At 43.5% G+C, this 14095-nt stretch overlaps 1 protein-coding gene across 2 annotated transcripts in view; it reads left to right on the plus strand.

Moving 5' to 3' along the window:
* The first annotated feature begins 2336 nt into the window (after positions 1-2336).
* Positions 2337-14095, plus strand: part of SLC4A4 (solute carrier family 4 member 4) — a 234040-nt gene continuing 222281 nt past the window's right edge. Inside the window, exons 1-7 of one of the 2 annotated variants that reach the window (XM_086464773.1) lie at positions 2337-2406; positions 3568-3686; positions 5898-6091; positions 6860-7007; positions 8363-8478; positions 8965-9064; positions 12209-12589. In XM_086464773.1, the coding sequence (XP_086320899.1) occupies positions 2337-2406; positions 3568-3686; positions 5898-6091; positions 6860-7007; positions 8363-8478; positions 8965-9064; positions 12209-12235 (774 nt within the window). In that variant the 3' untranslated portion in view covers positions 12236-12589. Of the gene's footprint in view, positions 2407-3567; positions 3687-5897; positions 6092-6859; positions 7008-8362; positions 8479-8964; positions 9065-12208; positions 12590-14095 lie in introns of those variants that run through there. The other variant, XM_086464769.1, reaches the window with a different exon arrangement.

Below are 14095 nucleotides of genomic sequence, written 5' to 3' on the forward strand. Positions count from 1 at the left end.
ACACTGAATCTTGCTTCCTTCACAGTTGTCTCTTTTCCAGACTGCACTACTAAAACCACTAGCAGTTTTGTGGATGCCTGTCATCTTTTCCGGATATCAAAGATGAGACTAACGTTGGTTATTTTAAGTGTTAAACCTTTTTATTTTCCTGCTTTCCCTACAATTTCCTCTTGCCAGGTTAAGATTGCAGTCTAGGCAAATATCAAATGCCGTTTTTGTTTGAAGAACCAATTCCCTGAATTGTTCATAGAGTATTGTATTTTTAGGGGAGATTAATTTTTATAGCCACTAAACTATACTCATTATTTTTGTACGTTTGCAACTTCTGACATTTTTCAGAGACGTGTCGCGGAGGGAACACTTTATTTTCATGGCTGTTTTACTACTTCGGCGTGCTGTGGTTGTGTTGCTTAGTACCTAGAGCACATACCTCGATGTGCAATGGAAGAGAGAGAAGAATGCAATAAAAGCAAATGAGGTTTCAATAAAAGGCTATTTTTGAAGGCAAAAAAAAAAAAAAAAGTTATTACGAAAGCAACACTAACCTTTCCTCCTCCTTTAGAATCCTAAAATATATGGGAGAAAATGTGGTGTAAAATGCCAGATGAGAACCCTTACTGTAAGCTAACTGTGCCAATATCGCTTCAGTTTGTAGTCACTGATTGATATTTTAGTTTTCAATGAGAACAGCTTTTGATTTTTAAAAAAAAAAAAAAGTTGAATGTCTGAAAATCTGCAACATGTTTATTTGAGAGTTGTAAATAATGTATACAGATTGTTGTATGTGATGGGACAAAATATTTAAATTCTAGGTTTTTTTCAATAAGAAACTGAAGGCTGTTTATAAGAGAAAATAAATAGCTATGTTCGACCATGATTGTCTTTATTTCCTTCTTGAATTTATTTCTAAATTATCTTCTACTTGTAGATAGGTCTTTTTCCCTGTATATTGTACACATACGAACATTACACATACACATTAGATTTTTGTAATGGCTAAATTTGTGAATATTTGTATTGCAGGCAGACACAATAGCAATAAAACAACCTGATACCCTTTTCATTTCCTCGTTTCATGACCTGAATTTACCTGCTACGGCTGGAGCTCGGTGTGGGATTCCCGCTAGCAAGTGTAGTATCGTGGTAACAGCGTCTCGGCCCCGATCCCCGGGAGGGGTTTGGAAAGGTCTGCTATGAGAAAGGTGTCCTGAGGGCAACAGCCTCATGCAAATAAAGACTCTGCTTTTGCCTGTGGTGCCTTTTTGGTCTTTTTTCCTTCCTTTCTCTCTCCTAAAAGCCTCCTGTCACCCTGGCGGCTGCCACAGTCCAGGTTTCCTGCCCTGCCATCCGCATCTGAACCTCTCTGCCTGCCCTCCGCCTTCTCCATAGCTCCAAAGCACCCTGTGCCTTGGTAAGTCATCTTGCGTGTCGTCAAGTTCAAAAAGAGGTTAAAAATCTTGGTTTTACTTCAGTCCCCACAAATCTGGGATTTGGCATGTGGTTGAAGGACAGTGCAAAGAGAGTCTGGCCTTGTGCTCGCAGTTGTGTGCGGTTTTACACGAGACTCTGCGTTGGTCACGAGTGTCACACTGCTGGCGCATCGTTTTGAGGATTTTTCCCCATTTATCTTGGTCCCTCAAGAACCAAAACGGTCCTACGCTGTGACAGTATTTTGGGAAATGCGTTGCCAAGCACAGGTTCGGGGCTCTTTGGGGCGTTCTTGGGTTTTCAGCACTACCCCCCAAACCAACGGCCGTGAGCCTCTTTAAACCCAGCCTGTGCGCCAGTTTTTAAGATATTTCTGGAAGATTTTTAACGTAAATGGTTGCTCATGAGCGCCTGGCGGTCACCTCCATGTGGCCTTTGTCCTGCTCCGGCTGCAGGCGCGTACCCCTGCGGTCCGGTGCCCGAGGCAGCCTCGCCGGCGGGCGCGGGGAGAGCGGGCAGGGCCAGGCCCGCTCCCTCCCGCCGGGGCGGCGCCGCGCCGAGAACCGAGCCACTCGTCGCAGGGGTGGCGCCCGCCCATCGATGCCATCTTCCACAGCTCCGCCTGGAGCCGCACCGCCGCGCTCCGCCGCCCGCCCTCCGCGCTGGCCGCCGCGGGAAGCGGAGGGGGTTTCACTTCTCCATTTTTGGCCCTCGCCGCCACCCGTACGGGCTGGCCGCCCGGTCGCCGTCGGTGACGTCAGGGGCGGCTCTGTCAAAGCCCTCCGCGCGCGCGCCAAATTCGAAAGCGGGTGCGGGCCGGGCGCGCGCCGGCGGTTACTTCCGTCGCGGCCGTTGGCGGGCTCGCGCGCAGGTGGCGTTCCCGTCGTTCCCGCTCCTCTTGGGCCGCCATGGCTACTCCTCCCAAGCGCGGGCGGCTGGAGGGCCGGATCAAGAAGATCGCCGTGGAGGGCAACATCGGTGAGTCGGGCCTCTCGCCTCGGCGCGGGGCCGGGGAGGTGGCGGCCCTCGGCGGGGCCCGGGGGCCTCGGCCCTGCTCTGAGGGGCTCCGGGGCCGGAGCATCGCTCCCCTCGGAGGGGTGGGGTGTGATGGCTGTTCCCGCCGTGGCGGCGGGGGCGCGCCCGCAAGGCCTTTTCTGTGCGAAGATGGCTTTCCATCGGGTTGGGAGAGCGGAGGAGGGCAGGCGAGTTGTGCCGCGCGGACGGGGAACCTCAGGGACTCTCACCCTGGAGAGATTTGGGAGGGGAAATAAAAGCTTTCTAGCACTGTTCTTAATTTATTCACTGTTTTAAAGATGCACGTAAGCCCTGGATAAGACTTCTCCCACGCCTCTCCTGGGTGTGGTGGAACACACCTGTGTAAGGGCAGACTGCCAGGTCAGGCTTGAACTGTTCGGCACTCCCCCGATTAACAAGAGAAGCCTGTTTAGCTGTTGTAAAGAGCAGAAGGTATGGGTTGTTCATAATGAGATACTCTTTGGTTTGGGGTTTTTTTTTTGGTTGATTAGGTTTTTTGGCAAGAGGCTTTGCTTAGAATTGAGGCTAGGAGTTGCCAGGGTTTCTTTACTGATCCTTGTTTTGGTGGCTGATGGGGCTCTGTCAGGCTTAAGTATCTCTAAAATTTCCTGAGTGTTTCTTCAATTGGTAGCAAATTAATGAAAGCTGTGCTGTAGGAAGTAACAAGTTAAGCCTCTGGATTATCATTTGAGGAGCCGTCACTTTTACTTTACGTTCATTTTGTCACTGCTTGCATTTTTTTTTTTTTTTTTTACCTCAGGAAGACTGCAACTTCATGCCTAAGACTGGACCACTGAGTATCTTGAAAAAATTAAGACTTGATGTTTTAATTCTAGAATTTTGGTAATTGGTTTGGACTGAGACTTGTCATTACTGATTTTTGTTTCATTGGCTATCGGTGATGTGTGGTACAAAACAAAAATGAGAAACACTGTTGCTCACGTATTGATGATCTGTGGTACTTGATGGCCTCTAATTTGCAAAAGTACATGGCTGTGGGAGACTCGTTATGGGACTTGAAACCACAGTTGCATAGTAGTTAAATAATGACACTATTGGTGTGTTTTGACGACTGTTCTTTGTGTATGAATGCTTCTTCTACAGCTGCAGGGAAGTCAACATTTGTGAATATTCTCAAACAAGCTGATGAGGAATGGGAAGTTGTTCCTGAGCCTGTAGCTAGATGGTGCAATATTCAGCAAAACTCTGAAGAGGATTGCGAGGTAGGGTCAAAGGAAGTAAGGTAAAACTTTTTAAGAAACAAAATCAAACCCAAATGTTCTTTTAATTTCAGACGACCAATATATCTGATAGACTAGGTCTTTTAGAAAATGTGTGTGACAGCAACGTGTTTGCTCATTCTTATCAGTGTTTGAGTTCCTGTTTTCCAGTTTGCTTGGGATATTATAGAATAAATGTTATTCAACATCAGGACGTAAATGATAAAAACGGTAGAGGCCTATGCTATTTTACATATAAAAGCAAGGGATGAAAAAAAAGCAGACAAAAGTTACTTTTAGCAACTGCAAACTAATGAGGTGAGAGCAGAGGGGTGCTCAGGGTCCTGGAGGGTGTCCTCTAAAATGTCTGTGAAATAACAGTATGCTTATAGTGTTGGGTTTTTCTGTCAGCTACCTGTAATTCTGTTGGCAAGCCAGCTGCTACCTAGTGGCCAAAGTCACTGCTTTTGGTGAGCCATAGAATAGTTTTCTTTTTTAGATCTGGTAAGAAGTACAATGTATTTTGGTTAACTAGATATAAACCTCTAATGGGGGTTTGTTTCGAACTCTCATTTTTTAGTTTGTTTCTTCATGATACTGAAGTAAATCCAAATACAAAAGCAGACTGAAGCCCTTCCTTTTAAGAACTGAGCAAACAATCTAGTTTAATAGACTTGAACTTCAAGTTAAAGGTTGATTTTTTTACTTTAGTGTGGTAGATTGACCCCAGCCAGCAGCTAAGGACCCCCGCAAACACCAGCTCCCTGCCAGCAGAGAAGAGAATAGGAAACAAAAAGGCAAGACCGTTTATGGGTTGATGTAAAGACAGTTCAGTGAGCAAAGGGAAGAGGCTTAGCAAGGAGTGATGCCAAGGTGCTGCTTATCTCCTAGAGGCAGACCAGTGCCCCGCCAGTCTCTGAGCAACAGCCCCCCTGGCAGACAAACCCTTCTGCCTTGGGCAGGCAGGTCAGCCAGACTGGCTGTGTCCCTCCAAGCTTCGTGCCCACCCCGGCCTGCTTGCTGGGGGCAAGTGGGAAAGGGAGAAAGCCTTGATGCTGTGCGAGCACTGGTCAGCAACAGCCAAAACACTGGTGTGTTAGTAACGCTCGTTCAGCCACAAACACAAAATGTGTCACTGTATGGGTTGCCATGAAGAAAGTAAACTCCATCCCAGTTGGGTCCAGTAAGCTTAACATAAAATTTCAAATCCGCCATAGTCATCCCTGAAGTTTGGCTTACTAATTCACTCTTTTCTCCTTTTGCTTTGGCTGCTCTGTAGAAATACGGCGCTATATATGACTTCTAAAGTGAGTCAGGAAACACTTCAAAAAAGGTTCCTAGAGACAAGGCTGTACCCGAGGAGTTAAGCTGTTTGTGCAGGTGTCTGTGGGTGTCTCCTAGTCCTGTGTGCATTGTCAGTCGGTTGTGTGCTTGCTGTTGGCTAACGCACACAGTAAGGGCAGCGGCTGCCATAAAACAGGCGGTGTGCAGTACTGCGCTGTGTGGTCCTTCTGCTTGACTGTGGAGTAGGGGGCCATATGCTGGGTAGCAGAACCAGGCCGTGTCCCCTGTCCCTTGCAGGCTTGTGTCCCGTGCCAGCTAGGACCCTTCCGAGCAGTTCCCAGGCACGCTTTGGGCAGTAGGATAGCCCGGGGACTGCCGAAAGTGCACTGCAGGCAGCCGCCTCCTTTCAGAGGCTTTGAAAGTTGAGTGCTGTGGGTGTTGGTCTTGTGTGCCACTCGGCCGTGTGGTGCTGGGTACGGTTGGGTTACTGGCATAGGTACAGTTAGGTCACCTCCATCAGCAGCTGTTACCGCAGGAACTGGAATTAATAAATGGAAAACCAAACCAAGCCCAACTTTAAACTCCCACTTGTCAAGGGAGCACAGATTTTTCTACGATGATGTTGTTAATTTTTTTGCACTGATGGGACGTTGTTCTTTTAATAGAGCTTGTAAATAGCGATCAAAGTCTTTTGGTACTTGAGCATTTTGACATTGTAGACTGCAGAGTTGCTTATTCGGCTTGGTGCCATAGGAGGAGTAATGTTACTGGCATTCATGCCTTGTATTACAAATAGGGTTGAGAGGTAAACGATGCAGTTGTAAACCTGAAATAAAAGCTGAACAGCTTTAATGTAGTAGAGCAGTTCTGTCTTGCCTTAATCGTGCACCTTCTCACCGTAAAAGGGTCACTGTATTTGTTTCAAACCAGGAGCTGACTGAATCACAGAAGAGTGGCGGGAATGTGCTTCGGATGATGTACGAGAAACCAGAGAGGTGGTCTTTCACTTTCCAGACATACGCATGTCTCAGCAGGATCCGGGCTCAGCTCAGATCCCTTGATGGCAAACTCAGAGCGGCAGAGAATCCTGTGGTCTTCTTCGAGCGATCTGTCTACAGCGACAGGTACGTTGGCCTGAAGTCCTTACAGTGAAGAGCAGAATTCGCCTCGGCAAAACATGTAATTAAAGAACAAGCAGAGCGTGGCTGAGTTTTGTACCTCCTTTCGTCCTAATTTTGGTGTTGGTGAATCTCAATAACCTCAGTAATTGGCATGTTGTCTTTTTCTCATGGCTGTTGACAGGGAAGTAAAATTACCGGTTTGAGGGGTTACAGTTTTGTCACCGTGGTGAGCTACATGTAGTTTCTTATTCTTGCGGGTAGGTCTTTTATCATTTGTGCATGCACGTTTCCCTTCAAACGAAAGAGGGGAGTCGGCATCAAGAAGAGTCAAGAGCAATTTCTTTCTTTGTTGCTTAGTCTTCTTTTCCTTTGTGCTTCTTGAAACAGGTGTAGATATTTCAGATTGCCGTCCCCTCTGTTTTTGGATTCCGAAGGTTTGGTAACTAAATCCCGTCACAAATCCTTAAGTGTCGGCTGTGTTCTACTGTTCTGCAAATAAATGACCACAGTGTACAAAGCAGTGGTGGTTTGTAGGTTATTCCTGAAGAGACACCTGAGCTGCAGATGGGACTGCTTTTTGTGGACTCTGCTGTGGGCAGCTGCAGCGGACACAGTTACAGGATGGGGGTGCCAGCTGTGTATCTCCAGTCCAAGCATACATCCGAGAAGTTACAGAATTACTACACTCAGCTTCTTTTCCTACTTCAGGCAAACAAAGCAGTAACTGTGTTCAAGCTAATTTTGGTGTACGTGACCGTTCTGTTTTCACAGATACATCTTTGCAGCGAACTTGTACGAGTCTGACTGCATGAATGAAACCGAATGGACTATTTACCAAGACTGGCATGACTGGATGAATAAGCAGTTTGGTCAAAGCCTGGTGCTGGATGGGATCATTTATCTCCGAGCCACTCCCGAGGTGAGGAACAAAAATTTGTGACCGCACAGAGGATAGCGCATGTTCTATGCCTTGCCTGTAACATTTGATCTGGACCTTTTCTATGATAAAAGAATATTACGCTTGCAGTCAGCTCCAGTAAGGTCACAGCTGCATGTCATTGCCTATCACCATATCTTTGTTTTAGAGATTGCTTTGAACGTCTTTGGCAAGGAAACAGTTGAGAAATTCTCCTTGAAATGTAATGTTCTCAAAATCTTGAGCTGCCCTTTTCTTTGACTGTAAGAGTCCTAACGATGAGAGTTCAGCTCAGATTGTAGTATTCCCCTGAAGACTGCAATACTTGAGTTATGACTAATACAGTCTGGAAACACTTTAAAAAAAAAAAAAGTTCTTTCAAATGTAGCCTGTGTATTTTTAAACAAAATGTGATGATAACGATTTTCTAATTATAAAAACAGAATGTGTGACAAGAGCAAACCAGAAAATACCACTGAAACTGGGGGCAAAAAAAAAAAGTACAAAAAAGCTATAGGAATGTTGCTGTGACAAACAATTTATAGTTTGTCACAGCTGATTTGGGGCTGCACGGGCAGCCCTTTCACCTGGAGCAGGGCGCTAAGCCAGATGAATGCACCTACAGTAGGTGCATCTTTATGACAAGGTTTTGATCTTAGGGCATCTAATACTGTTTAAAAGGAGAGAACAACATAATGAAGGTGTCTTCTGAGCATGGAACTGAGATGAACAAGAGAAAACCAGGAGAGTTTAGAAGAGCTCTAATTGCAGTCATTAGCTTCACAGGTCACTTCCGTCCTTCCTTGCTTTCAGCTTTGTTATTGTTGTAAACAACTGTGTGATGTAACATGGTGCAGTTTCTCTGAGGGCTTTTTTTTCCCTCTTTAAGTCAAGAACGTGTATTCAAATTACAAAGTACAACAGTTTGAAACAGTTTTGATTGGCTTCTGATTGAGGCTTTGGATGTGTTGGGGACAGGAACAAATGATTTACTGGTTTTGGAAGCTGGGTTGCTAAGAGCCAGAAATGCATCGTGAGATTTTTGAAATGCATGTCCATAATGTTAAATGGGTATTTCTGTGCTCTTCTGATGCAAAGCACTGGTACCCCCTCTTTTAATAAAGAGCTGATTTGAGACCTTTTCTTGTAGAGGGGAAATAACGGGATGCATTTTCTTGGGTCCTTTGATTTTGTGTGTCATCTGTGGGCTCCGCGAGCTGAACATGGCATAACATTTCTGGGGTCGTGTGGTAGTTAGCAAGTTGAATATTGGCATATTCAGCACACTAGGAAGGGTTGACAAAAAAAACTTCATCAAAGCAACCAATTTTATTTTTTTTAATATCTTTTGCCATTAGAAATGCTTAAATAGGATTTACTTGCGTGGAAGAGATGAAGAGCAAGAAATTCCCATTGAATATCTGGAGAAGCTTCACTACAAACATGAAAGCTGGCTTCAGCATAGGACACTGCGGTAGGGTTGGTTTAATGGTTACTTCAAGATGGATAAAGCTTTGTTGTGAGGATATTCTGTAATGCTTTTTCCACCAGTGAAACTTGTACTTTTCCTAAGATGTGTAAAGTTCAACTCCCGGAATGTTTCTGTCTGTAGTTGCTTAGCGGTACTGGCTTTGCAGCGTGTTAATTATTGCTAGGACATGCAGCGTGCCTTGAGTTCTTTTCATATAGAGCTCTGAATAGCAGAGGATTCATCTGAACTAATTTTAATAGGCAGTTGAATTCAGTGTTGGGTGCTGGGGGAACAGAATGTTCAAGAATCGATAATATATCTTAGGAGCCACACTGTAAATTCAAGCTTCTTTATATTCAGAATTAATGGCTGTAAATTAGATGTGCAGTTCTTCTCACAGGATTCTTCACAATGAAAATGCTGACAGACTCGAATGATGTATACTTTTTTTCAGCTACTAATATTTTCTTTGTTCCTATCCCAATACAGAACGGATTTTGAGTATCTACAGGAAATACCTATTTTAACCTTAGATGTTAATGAGGACTTCAAAGGCAAGAAGGACAGATACGATCACATGACTGAAAAGGTAAAATTTCACAAGTGGAACGAACTGATGATTTAGGTTTATTGCCAGCATGTCAAAATGAATTCAGGATACTTCTTGCATCTTGCAGTGTAGCATTCTTTGAAGTCAGACTAGACTTAGAACCTGTCGTTCTTCATGTTATTTCCTACATAAATTTTCCATTTAAAAAAAAGGGGGGCTTATTTTGAGAAGACATTCTCTAGTAGCTTTGTCTGCAAATACAATTTCTAAATTAAATAACCTTCAAGTGTTTGAAAGAACTGTTATTTGCTACATCCTCCTTTTGGCGTTGTGCAGGTATCCTAAGAAATGTGATGGGGGTGTGAGGGGATGAGGGTAGCTGTTGCAGGAGAGAGGAAAAAGGCAACACAGGTCCGAGCTGGATGCCTGGGGGTGAAGTCTTGTACTAGTTGTGGAAGTGTCTAACCTACAGTGCTGGTCAATAAAAGAACTTTGGTGCCAGGTGCTCTGAAAATACAGGACAAAACCATTCCAATGGAAAACTGCAGGATGAGTTTATGGAACCTGCAGCAGAGTTTTGACCCAAAGCAGTGAGCCAATGGCGAACTTGTAGTTTTTACAGATATTTCTAGTGCAACAAAATAGAGTATGGGCTATCCTCTCTGCTGGTTAGCGGGTGGCAGCAAAGGGCAGTACAGCTAATGCAAATAGGGATCCTTTGCTCTAAAAATAAAAATATACTTCACTGTATAATCATCCTTCTAAAATATTTAAGTCATGGTGTTACATTCAGATAGCGAACAGTCTTACAGCCTGCTGCAATGCTCTTGAATTTTAGTCTTTTTTAATTAAATTGGCACTATCATTAAAGTTTTTCCCTTCAGTTTTGTTTATTAAAGTGTTAGTCAAAATCCTTCTCACAAGCAGTGGTCTGAAGTTTCAGGGAGTATTTCTCAAACATAGCATTCCACTTTGTTTAGGAAGTAATGCAGAATATAAATTGGAAGTATTTTTTAATTTTATTTGAAGGCATGGAAAAAATAATGTCTATTTGATGCAAAAAGAATTCAAGTTGACATTTCTCTTTGCATTAAGATGATCTAATCCTTAGCACAAAAAGGTGTAATATATATATTAAAGCTAGGCCAAACCATCAGCATTTTAACTCCTCAGGTGTTTGATATTTGAACCGTGATAGGATTCAGCTGGGAACAACTTGGCTTTTATTAGGGCAGTTGCAGCGAGTTACAGACCTTAGTAATGGTATGTGCACAGTTTTTGGCTTTTCAGAAATAAATTGTTTACCTCATGCGAAAAGCAGCTTTGTCCTTTGATCTCAGTTTATCCATGGAGAAGTAGAACTGTTCACCTGATTAAAACCAGCCTTCACGGTATTTGCGCTTTTAAAGCTTGTTAATTGATGGAATGACTGGACATGGCAGCTGTGGAGTGAATATGCTTCCCTTCTGTGCTGTGAGATAAGGCCAAGCTCAGGCACCTAAACAGGGATTTCAGAGGAGTTTACTCCCGTGTGGCTGTCAGGTTTTCTGGAACAGCCTAAGCTCAGTGTCGGCCTTGTTTTTTGCATTTCCTAAGTGAGGTCCCAGAGGCTCTTCGTGAGGCTGGCCGCTTTGGCCTTCAGTGTATACTTATGCCCAGTGGGGACCCAAACCCTCTGTGCTTCCTTCTCGCTTCTGGTGTGATGCTCAGTTTGAGACCTGTCCTGAAACTGCACCTGGTGTGTAAGTTGTGGTAAGGCTCATCACGCAGTATTGCTGTTGCGGCTCTCTGAAGTGGAGGGTGGCTTTCTTGTGATACCTTCCAGGTTAGGGTGTTGGCACAGCTATGTGTTCCCTTCTCTAAGTGAAGGAATTTGACCTTCCCCCCCCCCCCCCCCCTTCGAGTCGTGAACTAGGAAGGGAAGGGTCACAGCTGGAGAATGTGATCCACGATCAGTTTCCGTTTAGTATCAAGAATTTGGACAAAACGTTTACAGATGTGCTCTGTGTGTGAGAGCCTCTGCCAAAAGAATAAACCACGGTCTCTAGTGAATTGTCGCTTCCTTTCTGTGCAGTGGTCTGGCTTGAGTGGACAGAGGAAAACGCTCCCAGCTCAGGTAGCATCACAGCGTAGCTGCTAGGATGCTCTTGAAACTGAGAGACAGGAGTTGTGTGCCTAGGCCCTGTATTCCTTGGGTCTTGTATCTGCTGGGTTGTTATATTTTAAGGTGGCTGGACCCTTGCTGCCACCTCTTCCTACGCTTTAAAGGGAGGGAGAAATTAGTCTCTTGCTTCTGGGGAGGGGGTGGAGGGGGCACAACAAGAAGGCACTCATACCTGTGGCAAGAAGCTCATTCTCAGCACGCTGTCTTCCTGCAAGCTTTGGTACAGACCTGAATTTAAGACGTTGTTGCAAGTGACCACGCTTACGAGTGTAACGCTAGCCCGCTGCTTGGCACGCTGCCTGTTTCGGATCCAGTTCTTGTGCAATTGCGTGGACTGTTTTGAGGGGCTGTACTGGCTCTTGGTGCTCTGTGTAGGTTTGTGGATTTCCAACTCAGGATTCTAGACAGCGTTCTGTGGGTCAGAACTTCACTGTTAGTTATTGGGTAGCTGTAGCCATTTGAGCCACTCTTCAAATACTGGAAATGGACAGTAGCTGAAATATTTCCTTGTTCTGCAGTACTGACTTTTTTCCAAGGACTACGGTTTTGCTAGGTATTGTTTTATTATTTATTTGCCAACCTGAAATACCAAGGAACATACTAACTAGATGCATTGGGTTGTTCATGGACCTGAAATATGAATGATGTTCTGGTAGTGGGTGTGACATGGTGTTGTCCACATGACGGACCTTTTGAGGAGGTCGTTATCTTCCTCGTGCTTAGGTTAGACCTGATTTTAAGATAATTCATTTGTGATGTAGGGCTGTAGTTTAGGACCACGGGTGGAATGAGCAGCATTCCAATGTGTGCGTCTCCGCACCTGCTAAATTACAGGTACCGTGGCTGAAAAAGTTCCTGATGGACAAGAAATGGCATAGCTGAGCCTAAGATTATTTTTGCCAGTTCCTGTTTCTGTAGCTCGTAGTAAAGCATAAAGCAGTGGAGAGGTAAATGTAGTTGCTGTATATTTCTGTTGATAAATACTTAGTTTGATTGATAATATTTGTTTCTTTTTGCAGGTCAAAGAATTTTTGAGCACCTTATAATCCTCTTTGAAGCGCAGGCAGAGTCAAACTGTTCCAAACATCTGTGCAATCAAAGTCTGAAGTACAGCTTCTGCTTTTACAGAAAGCCTCTGGAGAGGCAGGACTCAATCCTGTTGGTTTAATTGTGGGCAACAAAAACATTTTGTGAATAGGGAAACTATTAAATAAATCACTAGGTCTGTTTAGTGTTCTGTTAAGTACCACACACAAATTCTGAAGATACTAGAATTCTGGGAGTTCCCAAATATTGTGCCAGTTTCTCATCAGACCGAATAAGTTCTTCTGGAGTATTTTATTGTATTTTTTAATTTATTTTGTGCCCAGTAGCTATTTAATTTTCAAGAAGGTAGTGGTTTTTTTAGATCTCTTGAGTGGTTTTTTTTTTTTTTAGTAGAATTGATTTGTAATGGATGTCTCGTTGTTCTGAGGAAGAAAAAAGTAACAACCATTTGCTGGTGAGGCAATTTTAATGGAACCTGGAGTTTTATATTGTAAGGTATAAAAAACATGTCTGACAATTTTGATAGAGGAAGTTCTTCACAGAATGCACTGAATTAAAAAAAAAAAAAAATCCAGATATGGCAGAAATTCTGTAGATACCAAATCCGTTTTTATATCTGTTTTCATTGTGCACTGCAAACTAGGATTTTAAGCAGCTTTCTGTTCTCTAGCATGTTTGGAATTTTTTTTTTCCAACGTTTTTTTTTAAGCTCTTAGTAAAACAGAGCTGCTGTTTGTTGTTGGTGAGTCCTCTCTTCCTGGAGAGGAGTATGGTTGCTCGATGGGTACCATAAAAGGAAGAAGAGAATTTTGCAAACGGCCTCCATCTGTAAATGCCAAGTTGTTAAACCCTTCCTTAATCACGTTTTGGATGTCAGAGGTGGCTTCCTGCTTTTGTTCCAGCTTCTCCATTCGTGAACTGGGCCCTCTGGGTGCTTACACAAGATACTGCGATACTGACGTAGGCTGTCCTTTCTCATCTTGTCGTAGTAAGAAGGGGAGACCTGTGTGGAGTAGCTGCTGTTCTAGTGCATCTTTTTTTATGGACTGAGCCACATTTGTTTCAGGTGCAGAAAATATAAACTATACAGTACACACATCTCAAGTACTGTGTTTTCTGAGCTGCTTTGTTCTGCTTTAAACATTTTTGGAATGACTGCACAGTTGGCTTTTAAATGCAAGATTGTATTGTAAAGCATTTTATTGCCTATGTGGTGCTTGTGTTACTGCTAATTTGAGATGAAATTTCTTCCTGTGTGGTTGGTATTGTGCTGGTGTTCTCTAACCGCTGACTGAAAAATAAAAGTGGATGGAAAGACTTTTTCAATGCTTAATAGTGTGGGTGCTCTTGTCTCATAAAGGAAATGTTGTTGTAGATTGCTGGTATGTAATACTAGTACAACGGATGAATTTAAGATTATCTGGTTTTAGTGTATTTGGTGCACAAGTTCTCGAAGACTTCTGAAACACCGTGACTGGCTTCAGATTGTTTTTTCATGTGTGGGAAATTATATAAAATGTGTCATATATAACTTAACTGATCAGCAGAGGTGGTTTGTATAATACTTATGTGGTAGTGGAATGTAGCGATAGTATGGCAGAAAATCTTGTTTTGGGCTTCAGGGTTGCCAAGTATAAGGAAAGATTTTTAAATCTTTGCTCCAGAAATGAAGTGAGGTGGAGTGGATGAAGATGCAGTTCAGATTTACTTGAAACACATAGTAGAAGTCTTTAAAAAATTCTTGGCAAAAGTCTGAACAGTAACAACTTATTTTGACTAACAGTGCAATTACTCCTACAGTTTCAGCTGTCAAAATTGTGGATTTAATTACAGGAATTGGAATGACAGTGCTCATTGCA

The sequence above is a fragment of the Leptosomus discolor genome, chromosome 4 (assembly GCF_034619465.1).
Source record: "Leptosomus discolor isolate bLepDis1 chromosome 4, bLepDis1.hap2, whole genome shotgun sequence".
Taxonomy (NCBI): Eukaryota; Metazoa; Chordata; class Aves; order Leptosomiformes; family Leptosomidae; genus Leptosomus; species Leptosomus discolor.